General features: G+C 40.1%; 1 protein-coding gene across 1 annotated transcript in view; it reads left to right on the forward strand.

The window, feature by feature from the left end:
* Positions 1 to 12,353, forward strand: part of LOC130283112 (ovostatin-like) — a 97,434-nt gene that overhangs the window by 22,036 nt on the left and 63,045 nt on the right. Inside the window, exons 11-17 of the mRNA XM_056532298.1 lie at positions 3,232 to 3,347; positions 3,828 to 3,986; positions 5,515 to 5,781; positions 7,457 to 7,514; positions 7,743 to 7,885; positions 9,223 to 9,370; positions 11,502 to 11,671. Of these exons, the coding sequence (XP_056388273.1) occupies positions 3,232 to 3,347; positions 3,828 to 3,986; positions 5,515 to 5,781; positions 7,457 to 7,514; positions 7,743 to 7,885; positions 9,223 to 9,370; positions 11,502 to 11,671 (1,061 nt within the window). The remainder of the gene's footprint in view (positions 1 to 3,231; positions 3,348 to 3,827; positions 3,987 to 5,514; positions 5,782 to 7,456; positions 7,515 to 7,742; positions 7,886 to 9,222; positions 9,371 to 11,501; positions 11,672 to 12,353) is intronic.

A 12,353-nucleotide genomic window follows, 5' to 3' on the forward strand; every position in this document is an offset into this window, starting at 1 on the left:
AGTCAATATTGTAGTCCCCCTTAAAACGGAAATTAATTAAAGGTAAAATCAAGGGGGTGTCTGGTTGTATGTTTTTCTTTTTCGTAATAGGGGTTGATTGGTTGAAAACAACAGAGAACCTAAGCCTTACTTACATCCAACCCTCCTGCTGGTGCTGCTCTGACACTGCCTGGTCCCTGCTGATCTCCACTGTCTTGTACCTGGTCTGAACACGCAGGAAATGACTGGGAATACCTGCTCAGCTAATATTTGTTGAAGACTGCAGCCAATGATTGATTAGTACCTATGTGCCAAGTCTAGGTACCAGGTATGATCAGTGAGGACCGGGGCAGTTTCAGAACAGCATCAGCGGGAGAGTAGAGAAGTAAAAATGGCTTTATTTTTTTTCCAACCAGTCTATTATTTAAAAAAAAAAAAAAATATCCATATATATATATATATATATATATATATATATATATATATAGTCAAATCCCTTAAATTAACCCCTTAAGGACCGGAGGTTTTTCCGTTTTTGCATTTTCGTTTTTTGCTCCTTGCCTTTAAAAAATCATAACTCTTTCAAATTTACACCTAAAAATCCATATGATGGCTTATTTTTTGCGCCACCAATTCTACTTTGTAATGACGTCAGTCATTTTGCCCAAAAATCTATGGTGAAGCGGGAAAAAAAATCATTGTGCGACAAAATTGAAAAAAAAATGCTGTTTTGTAACTTTTGGGGGCTTCCGTTTCTACGTAGTACATTTTTCGGTAAAAATGACACCTGATATGTATTCTGTAGGTCCATACGATTAAAATGATACCCTACTTATATAGGTTTGATTTTGTCGGACTTCTGGAAAAAATCATAACTACATGCAGGAAAATTAATACGTTTAAAATTGTAATCTTCTGACCCCTATAACTTTTTTATTTTTCCGTGTATGGGGCGGTATGAGGGCTCATTTTTTGCGCCGTGATCTGAAGTTTTTAACGGTACCATTTTTGCATTGATAGGACTTATTGATCACTTTTTATTCATTTTTAAATGATATAAAAAGTGACCAAAAATGCACTATTTTGGACTTTGGAATTTTTTTGCGCGCACGCCATTGACCGAGCGGTTTAATTAATGATATATTTTTATAATTCGGACATTTCCGCACGCGGTGATACCACATATGTTTATTTTTATTTTTATTTACACTGTGTTTTTTTTTTTATTGGAAAAGGGGGGTGATTCAAACTTTTAATAGGGGAGGAGTTAAATGATGTTTATTCACTTTTTTTTTTCACTTTTTTTTTGCAGTGTTATAGGTCCCATAGGGACCTATAACACTGCACACACTGATCTTCTATGTTGATCACTGGTTTCTCATAAGAAACCAGTGATCAACGATTCTGCCGGATGACTGCTCATGCCTGGATCTCAGGCACTGAGCAGTCATTCGGCGATCGGACAGCGAGGAGGCAGGTAGGGGCCCTCCCGCTGTCCTGTCAGCTGTTCGGGATGCCGCGATTTCACCGCGGCTATCCCGAACAGCCCACTGAGCTAGCCGGGATGCTTTCGGTTTCACTTTAGACGCGGCGTTCAACTTTGAACGCCGCGTCTAAAGGGTTAATAGCGCGCGGCACAGCGATCAATGCCGCGCGCTATTAGCCACGGGTCCCGGCCGTTGTTAGAGGCCGGGCCCGACCCGCTATGACGCGGGGCCACGCCGTGGCCCCGCGTTATAGATCGGGAGTGGACACATGACGTTCCAGTACGTCATGTGTCCTTAAGGGGTTAAAGCCTAAAAAGCTGACCTCTAAAGAAATAATGCATATATATATATATATATACATATATATATATATACAGTACAGACCAAAAGTTTGGACACACCTTCTCATTCAAAGAGTTTTCTTTATTTTCATGACTTTGAAAATTGTAGATTCGCACTGAAGGCATCAAAACTATGAAGTAACACACGTGGAATTATAGACATAAAAAAGCGTGAAACAACTGAAAATATGTCATATTCTAGGTTCTAGCCACCTTTTGCTTTGATTAATGCTTTGCACACTCTTGGCATTCTCTTGATGAGCTTCAAGAGGTAGTCACCTGAAATGGTCTTCCAACAGTCTTGAAGGAGTTCCCAGAGATGCTTAGCACTTGTTGGCCCTTTTTGCCTTCACTCTGCGGTCCAGCTCACCCCAAACCATCTCGATTGTGTTCAGGTCCGGTGACTTTGGAGGCCAGGTCATCTGGCGCAGCACCCCATCACTCTCCTTCTTGGTCAAATAGCCCTTACACAGCCTGGAGGTGGGTTTGGGGTCATTGTCCTGTTGAAAAATAAATGATGGTCCAACTAAACGCAAACCGGATGGAATAGCAGCCGCTGCAAGATGCTGTGGTAGCCATGCTGGGTCAGTATGCCTTCAATTTTGAATAAATCCCAAACAGTGTCATCACTGCAAAGCACCCCCACACCATAACACCTCCTCCTCCACACCATCACACCTCCTCCCCCACACCATCACACCTCCTCCTCCATGCTTCACGGTGGGAACCAGGCATGTAGAGTCCATCCGTTCACCTTTTCTGCGTCACACAAAGACATGGTGGTTGGAACCAAAGATCTCAAATTTGGACTCATCAGACCAAAGCACAGATTTCCACTGGTCTAATGTCCATTCCTTGTGTTCTTTAGCCCAAACAAGTCTCTTCTGCTTGTTGCCTGTCCTTAGCAGTGGTTTCCTAGCAGATATTCTACCATGAAGGCCTCACACAGTCTCCTCTTAACAGTTGTTCTAGAGATGTGTCTGCTGCTAGAACTGGTCTCTAATCTGAGCTGCTGTTAACCTGCGATTTCTGAGGCTGAGAACTTATCCTCCGCAGCAGAGGTGACTCTTGGTCTTCCTTTCCTGGGGCGGTCCGCATGTGAGCCAGTTTCTTTGTAGCTCTTGCTGGTTTTTGTGACTGCACTTGGGGACACTTTCCACCTAGAATATGACATATTTTCAGTTGTTTCACACTTTTTTGTTATGTCTATAATTCCACATGTGTTAATTCATAGTTTTGATGCCTTCAGTGTGAATCTACAATTTTCATAGTCATGAAAATAAAGAAAACTCTGAATGAGAAGGTGTGTCCAAACTTTTGGTCTGTACTATATATATATATATATATATATATATATATATATATATATATATTCAATTCCCTTTAATAAATGCCTAAAAAGCTGACTTATGTTCATTTCACAGGGGTCCTGGACACCAAATACTGTTATATGTACATCTCCAGCCAACCCATTAATCTGCAGATTGACTATTCCTATACTCCTCAGTTTTACAAACGTGGACTGGAGTTTCCATTTGCAGTAAGTATTCATATTTTTGTTCCTTATGTGTCTTGTCCAGAATGTGGTATTCAGATTGGTTTGCATTTAAAGGGTTACTCCGGTGCTCCATCGGTCTGAACATTTAGTTCAGAACGCTTGGAGCCAGAGGCCATGATCATGACATCATGCCACGCCCCTCCATTCATGTCTATGGGAGGGGGCGTGTCAGTCAACACGCCCCCTCCCATAGACATGAATGGAGGGGGTGTGGTCTGACATCACGAGGGGCATGGCCATGACGCCAGAACAACTGCCGTAGGAACCCAGCATTTGTTTAGAACGCCAGGTGCTGCGGGAGATCGTGGGGGGCCCCAGCAGTTGGACCCCCATGATCACACATCTTATTCCCTATGCTTTGGATAGGGAATGAGATGTCTTGCAGCAGAGTACCCCTTTAATACTTCATATTAGTTTATGACATGTTGTTCTTCTCACCTATGGCCCATTTCTGTCTTATAGGTCACACTAACAGATGAAAAAAGCCAACCCTTGGCCTATAAAAGCGTTTCCATAGACGTAGATGGATTAGAAATCAAGACAGTAACAACAGATGCTCAAGGGCGGGCGGAATGTGCAATTGATACATCGCAATACTTTAAAGCAAACTTTACTATCCGCGTACGTATATCAATATAGCAACATCGGTCTGCTTTATGGTAATATCACCAAAAAAACAAGAATGGGTGAAAAGAAATAAAAAACTATGATTTTGTTACGGATACGGATGTTCGGATACCAATGATAGATGTTATATAGATTTTTAAATTAACCTTGGTGGTTTTCTACCACAGGCAAAAAAAAATAAAAGTAGTGCATAAAATACACCGGGATTAACTGAAAAGATACAGAGAAATAAAAAAATAAAGTCAAAACTAGAAAAACAGTCCTCAAAGGATATCTAAGAAAGAAATGAGTTGGTAAGGATAGTAAAAAAGTACAGTAAGTGGGTTTTATTAATAATACAGAGTCTCTGCCACAGGGCTTGTGGTTAGGAGTCACTATAAAAATATAAATCACAAAATAAAAATGCTAAAATAAAGTAATAAAGTGAGTTTATGTCCCATGGATGGAGGATTAGCATAAACAAAAAGTATAAATTAGCACCAAAAATATTTATATGCAAATTAAATGAGTTTAGATATGCATGCCCAGTCTGACTGAGCGCGCATACTGTGTATTATTAATTACAGTTTTCAGTTACTGTAAATTAAACAACTTTTTTTGTAGGTTTTCTACCATACAGTCTATGTGAAGCCATAAAAAAATACCATATGGGTCTAGCTTTGGTGTTTTTATGGCGTTCCCCGCTCTCCCATTGTCCCAATCCCCGCCCCCACTCCAATTGTTCCAATCCTTCAGTCACATGATGAAAGAATCACATGACTTGTCATTTAAAAAAACATACGGACAAATATGCCAAAGAAAAAGATTAAAACACTCTATTTTTTGGAGAAAAAAAAATGCCTCTTAGGAGTGCAAAATGACAGGGCATTTTTTTTTTTGGTGCCATTTTTCTTCCAGGTCAAAAAAATGGCAAAAAATAAATAAAAATAGATATTCAAGATACTTTTGCAATACTGTTTTGTATATGGTTTTGTATTTGAATACCGTATACAACCGTATTGCTTACCATACCCATTGACTTTCCATATAAAAGCTTAAACAAAAAGTATCTGTGTAAGTTTTTGTACTTTTGCGTTTTTTCCATGTTTTTTTCCGTGTACAAACCCGTGGTCAACAAGGTTCCCGGTTCTGTCCCGTTTTAGCGTCTACTGTGGTTAATAAAAACCGTATATAACCGGTACATGGTTTTTATAACATCATAGTCAATGCAAACTGCATTGAGTATACAATTCACACGGTGTTGTCATTAATTTTTTTAGGATTTAGGGGGGAAAAAACTATTACAGAACTGTATTGCAAAATTGTGATGTGAATGTTGCCTTACGCAGCCTCCTACAGGTCATGTGTCATTTGTTGTATTGGTTTCCTCCTATGGGGCATAAGGGTATTGTTAGAGACATTGTTATGCCCCTGCCAGTGCTATATATATACTGGTGATATCTTAATACACTGAGATACACACAAACTGGTGTGGAAGTTAGGGCAGTGTATTTCACATATGCATTTTTCTTCTAATTCTCAGGCCAGCTATTTAGATGAAGACCAATGTTATGTCCCAAGTCAGAGTCCCCGATGGTCCCCAGTGTTTTCTAATAGCTATGATCCTGGGTATCCTCATGCTGAAAGAATTGTCTATCGGTTTTTCGCGGAGACAGACAGCTTCTTACAAATCAAAAAGGAGACACAAGGAGAACTCACCTGTTCCTCGACTTTGCCCATAGAGGTGAAATACAAAGTGACCAAAGACGGAGTCGGGAAAGGTGCAACTAGTACCACTTTCTATTACTTGGTAGGTGCGAAGCATGGAAAGTCTGTCAGGACATAAAATGATAAAATGTTCCACTAGGATATTCCTAAAGGCCATTCAACTCTTAGAATTTCTAAAGCCCTTGGACGTAGATGGTTCAGTGACTGGGCATGGTGGGTCAGTGGTTAGCACTGGGGTCTTAGGTCAAATCCCACCAAGGACAACATTGGCAATGAGTTTGTATGTTCTCCCCATGTTTGTGTGGGTTTCCCCCGTACACTCCCGTTTTCATTCCACGCTCTGAAAACATACTGAATTTAGATTGTGAGCCCCAATTTATCACAAACTTTGTTGGGTGCTATAAAATGTATATGGGTGCTATAAAAATAAAATAATTACTGTCACAAACAGAGAGACCTCTTCAGAAGAGATGACTTTAAGGGCCACTTTCCACCGAGGCACACTTAAGGTACATTTACACATACAAAAAATTGTTCTATTTTGGAAGTGCAAAGCTCACCAATTCCAACGTCTACAATAGCGCATTTTTACGGCCTAATGGGAGCCGGAAAAAACACTAATGACATATCACTTCTTTCCAGCTTGGTTCATCCCTGAAGATCCCAGTGAAGCCCACATGCACAGGCGTGTAAACCACCCGCAAAAGTGTTTTTCGAAAAACATAGCCATGCTGCCTGCTTTAACAAAAAAAAACTGTACTTACCTCCCTAGGCCCCCCGTAGTCCCCAGTGTTGCTCCTCCTGGTCTCTGCCGGGATTCATTTCCTGGTGCTGGGGGTTTATGTGTCACATTGCCAATTACTGGGAGGGCTGCCATGGGACAATCTGATGTATTAACCTCAGCAACAGTAAGTGAATCATTTTGGAGACCGGGAGCAGTGCTATCGGAGGCTACAGGGAACCTAGGGAGGTAAGTACAGGAATTTTTTTGTATGTTTAGGCATGCAGCATGACCATGATTTAAGAAAAAACCTTTCTATGGACAATCCCTTTAAATGGGCACTGTCAGAATCAAAAACTGTTCATATGTTGTACATTTTGGCAAAACATTAATCTTTGTATTTAGAAATCATGGCTTACAAAAAAAACACCACTAGGAGCCCCTATACCATCCAGAACATAAACGTGTCCAGCTGCAGCATCATCTTTGTCCCAGCATCATCTTGTGCCATTTAATCAGTCCCCTGTGGTTTTTCAGAGGTTTGCGGGTATGTGCAGAATTTTTTGGGACCTGCTGTATGTTCTGTGACAGCCAGCTCCCGCCCGCAACATCCTCATTACCGCCCGCACCAGCAAGTTTTTCATTGGGTCCCACTGACCCACAGGATCCCAAACCCAATGCAGGGCTCTACTAACCAAGTGTGTATTTAGTTTCTATAGGGAGAGGAGGTGTCTGGCAGAGGCTTAGCTTCCCTGAGAACAAAAAGTTTGGACATGTTGCATACCAGCTGCCCAGTCTTTCTCTCCCCTGACATTATCGGTCAGCAAAAAGGCAAGATGCCCCATATACCGGCTTGGTTACATGTGAATCCAGACCCTTGTGCTACAAGACAATAAAGCTGACCACTGAACCACCATGACTATATCTAAAAGGGTTACGATATTTTCAGATATCTATTTTCTCTACAATTTAGAAGCCACCGAGGTAACATCTTTTTAATTAATTTCTTATCTTTTTTTTTTTTTGTATCTTTTAGGTCAAAGCAAGGGGACAAATTGTATTACATGGCAAACAAGATGTTGATTTGTCCACCAGTGAGTATTCCATCTACCCTCGGTGTACTTTGCAGTATTTCGTAGTAGTTGTAAACATAACAAATACATTGATGATGTCCCAGTTGTATTATCTACTACATTGTCTGTTTTATACCATGAGACCACTGAATAAGAAGGTGCTATAGAGAATATTACAAACAATGGGTAGACCAATATTTTGTATTGGATTGTATATGGGAAGACAAAATCTGTATTCTACCGTTTTAGGCCTGAAAGGATCTTTCAGTATAAACCTGCTTATAACGCCTAAATATGCAAAAAGTGCTAAAGTCCTGGTTTTTGGAGCAATGAAAACTGAAATCATCTCAGACTATTTAGAATTTTCTGTGGAGAGCTGCTTCGACAATCAGGTGGGTACAATACTATACTATAGGTAGGAATATAGTTATATAAAACATGTAATAGAAACATTTCTATATAATACATTTAGTAGGAACATTTCTATATAATACATATAAGAGAATATTTTTATATAATACATATGATAGAAACATTTGATATAATACATACAATAGAAGCACTGTTATAGAATACATATTAAAGAAACATTGCTATAAAATACATATAATAGAAACATTGTTATAAAATGTATTTAATAGAACATTTTATATCATAGATGTTATAAGAAACATTGTTATATAATACATATACGAGAAACATTTTATATAATACATATACGAGAAACATTTTATATAATACATATAATAGAATCATTGTTACATAATACCTATAATAAAATAATTTTTATGTAATCCATATATAAGAACCATTTTATATCATACTTATAATAAAAAATATTGTTATATAATCCATATACAAGAACCATTTTATATAATACATATAGTAAAAAATTGTTATATGATACCTATAATAGAAACATTTTATGTAATACATATAATAGAAACATTTTATATAATACATATAATAGAATCATTGTTATATAATACATATTATAGAAGCATTGTTATGTGATACATTCAAGTCAACTGATGACAGAAAGTTAAACAGATTTGTAAATTACATCTATTAAAAACTCTTAATCCTTCTAGTACTTATAAGCTTCTGTATGCTCCACAGGGAGTTCTTTTCTTTTAGAATTTCCTTTTTGTCTGACCACAAGTGCTCACTGCTGCCACATCTGTCCATGTCAGGAACTGTACAGAGCAGGAGAGGTTTGCCATGGGGATTTGCTCCTACTGTGGACAGTTCCTAAAATGGACAGAAGTGTCAGCAGAGAGCACTGTGGTCAGACAGAATGTAAATTCAAAAAGAAAAGAACTTCCTGTGGAGCACACAGAAGCTTATAAATACTAGAAGGATTAAGATTTTTTTTATAGAAGTAATTTACAAATCTGTTCATCTTTCTGGAGCCAATTGATTTAAAAACAAATTATGTTTTCCAGTGGAGTACCCCTTTAAGTTTATTGATGACCAATACATACACAGATCCACATATATGTTATACAATAAAGAGGTTGGAGAATGGTGATACCTGTTTAATACATTTTATAACTTTCCTGAAAAATAACCTACCCCTGGAGTGACGTTGTCTCCCACAATTAATCTAATTTAGGATCCATTCTTGGCCCGGAGAGTTACTATTTAGTCTATGATAACACATTCTTACTTCTATAATTGTTTAACAACTTGATTCTGCAGTTGATAATTCTGTTTTTAATCTTTTCAGGTTTCCTTGACCTTCACAGAATCAATCGTAGCACCAGGGTCCGAGGTTGAGCAAGAAATAACAGCAGCTCCGGGTTCACTCTGCGGATTAAGAGCATCCGATGCCAGTTTGGATTTACTTCAGTCATACGATGATTTCAACCGTGATAGTGTAAGTGTCTTTACTTCATCTCTTCTGAAAATATCAGTTATATGCAACTTCACATTAAAGGGATATTACAGCATAATGTTTTACTGGGGGTAGTATACAAAAACAAAACAAAACAAAACACAAGTGATACTTACCTACTCCAGTCGCCCACAGCTCCCGTTCCAGCTCTTTTCAGTCCTCTATTGCTGGTTTCTTCTACCGGCTTCCAAGACAAGATGTCTCAGCAGGAGCTGCTCGATCAGCCAACTACTGGCCAAGATGGGACACTACTGCAGACATTGGCTGAGACGACAGCTCCTGCTCCAACATGTTGTCTCAGAATGAGGGAGAAGCAGTAAACAGAGGTGAATCAGAAGTTACTGGTGGAAGAGGTGCAAGGGACCAGGGTAGGTAAGTATGACTTTTTTTTTCTTGAAGGGCTACTCCACTGTAAACATCTTATCTCTTATTCCCTACCCAAAGGATAGGGGAAAGATGTTAGATCGCGTGGGTCCCGCCGCTTGGTTGGGCAAGAAATAATCTCCAGGCCGGAAGTAGCGGCGTTCAGAACACGGAAGCTTGCAGCTAGTACATAGCCATCATGCCTCCTCCCATAGAGGTGAATAGAGGGGGCATGGCCACCAGCATCCCAGTCATGGGGCGGAGCGGAGTTTACTCCATGCACAGATTGACTGGGGTACTGCAGCAGAGATAGAACATTTTTTCTCCTATACTTTGGATAGGGGATAATATGTTTACAGTGGAGTACCCCTTTAACACCACCTGAAGCAATATATTTAGTCAAGGTTGTCTTATAGTTACCCTTTTCTATACTTTATATCATGTCCTCTATAGGGACCCTGATCCAAGGGCAGTTTTATTATGTTAGATGAAGCCCTGTGCGGGACTTTCTGCGGGTCCCCCATTTCTCCATATGGTATACTCTCATAAAGTGTAAAAATAGCTCAGCCATATAGACTAAATATATGAACACATTTCAGAATGGTGCTAACATAACAGTGCCATACATTTGCCAAATATTCTGCAGGTGGATGTGGAGAGTGACTGAGCATATGTGTCCTCCAGTTTTCAGCTAAGGAGGTGGTTGTGAAGAGTGACTGAGCATGTGTGTCCACTAAGACTCAACTTAGTAGGTAGACATGGAGAGTGACATGTGTGTCCTCCAGCACTCAGCTAGGTTGGTGGATGTGGAGAGTCACTGAGCTTGTGTGTCCACTAGGACTAAGCTCAGTAGGTGGATATGGAGAGTGACTGAGCATGTGTGTCCTCCAGCACTCAGCTCAATTGGTGGACATGGAGAGAAGCTGAGCATATGTGTCCATCTGCGCTGAGCTCAGTAGGTGGGCGCGCACAGTACTATACACCTTGAAAACCAGTTGGTGCCATGCTATGTAAGTGAATGTTATAACGGTATGTACATGACAAACATTGTTAATATTTTATGAATTATGCAATTAATATGATATTAAACGGAGGAACAAACACCTTAAGGCAGTGTTTCTCTAGCGCGGTCCTCAAGGACCCCCAACAGGTCATGTTTTCTGGATTTCCTTAGTCTTTCACAGGTGATATAATTCTGGTCAGTGAATCGGGCATCACCACAGTTATATCACCTGTGAAAGACTAAGGAAATCCTGAAAACATGAACTGTTGGGGGTCCTTGCGGACCGCGCTTAAGAAGCACTCCTTTAAAGGGGTACTCCGGCCCTAAGACATCTTATCCCCTATCCAAAGGATAAGGGATAAGATGTCAGACTACGGGGGTCCCGCCACTGGGGACCCCCGTAATCTTGCATTCTGCCCCCCCCCCCATAGACTTGCATAGTTGGGGTGGAGCGTGACGTCAGACGGGGGCGGTGTCGTGACGTCACGATACTCCGGCCCCGTGGTCAGCACCCGGCAGTTTGTGAGCCGGCAGCACGGCGTGCAGCTCAAAGAGATGGGTGCCGAATGCTTGATTGCGAGGGACCCCTGCGGTCAGATATCTTATCCCCTATTCTTTGGATAGGGGATAAGATTTCTTGGGGCTGGAGTACTCCTTTAAGGAGCTTTACCTTTGTTCAGGCTGAGTATATGTATTTTTATTCCAAAGTTCAACAGAACAGGGCCTTGTAATAGCTTGTACTCCTATCTGCCTTACTCTCTGGAATATTATAATTATGGCCTCCAAGTTCAGAATTATGACTTAGGAGACCCAGAGCCCCCTTGTGAGGATCCAAGCAAAGAGGTGTTTTGTCATGGAAGATATTATCTGCCTTACAGCAGCACAACAGACGGGGATACGTACAGCAACCTTGTGGTGAGTGCAATGTAATAGTGAGCCTGGTGAATAATAAGACGTGGCAAAACTGTCAATTGGACATTTCTCTTAAAGGGGCCAGCATGTGACCTGTTCATATAACTTATTGATTGTGCTTTTACATTTTTTAATTTATGTGCTGTAAAAAATTCCGTTATAGTTTTATTCTCTGGGTAAGTGCATTTACAGTAGTTTTAGTAGTTCGGCACAATAAAAAGAAATAAAAAAAAAATTGTGTTGCCATATTCCAAGACCCATAACTTGGGCTTATTTTTTGTAGAAAAAAATAGGTTTTTATTGGCATCATGTTCAGGTAGATATAAATTTTTGACTTTTGACTTTTTGATCTTTTATTGTTTTTGGGAGGTTGATTAAAAATAATTCTACAATTTTCGCATTTTTAGAGAAAAAAAAAATCAGAATTTTTTATTGTGGTGATACCAAATATTAATAGTTGCAACAAAAAAAAACATATATATAGAAAACATATCCAAAGAATAGGGGATAAGATGTCAGATCGCGGGGTTCCAGCCGCTTGGGACCCCCGTAATCTCCGCTGTGGCACCCCGCTATCATTACTGCACAGAGCAAACTCCCTCTGTGCGTAATGACTGGCAATACCGGGTTCCGGAGCATCGTGATGTCGCGGCTCCGCCCCTCGTGATGTCACGGCCAACCCTCT

This window comes from Hyla sarda, chromosome 7, assembly GCF_029499605.1.
Source record: "Hyla sarda isolate aHylSar1 chromosome 7, aHylSar1.hap1, whole genome shotgun sequence".
Taxonomy (NCBI): Eukaryota; Metazoa; Chordata; class Amphibia; order Anura; family Hylidae; genus Hyla; species Hyla sarda.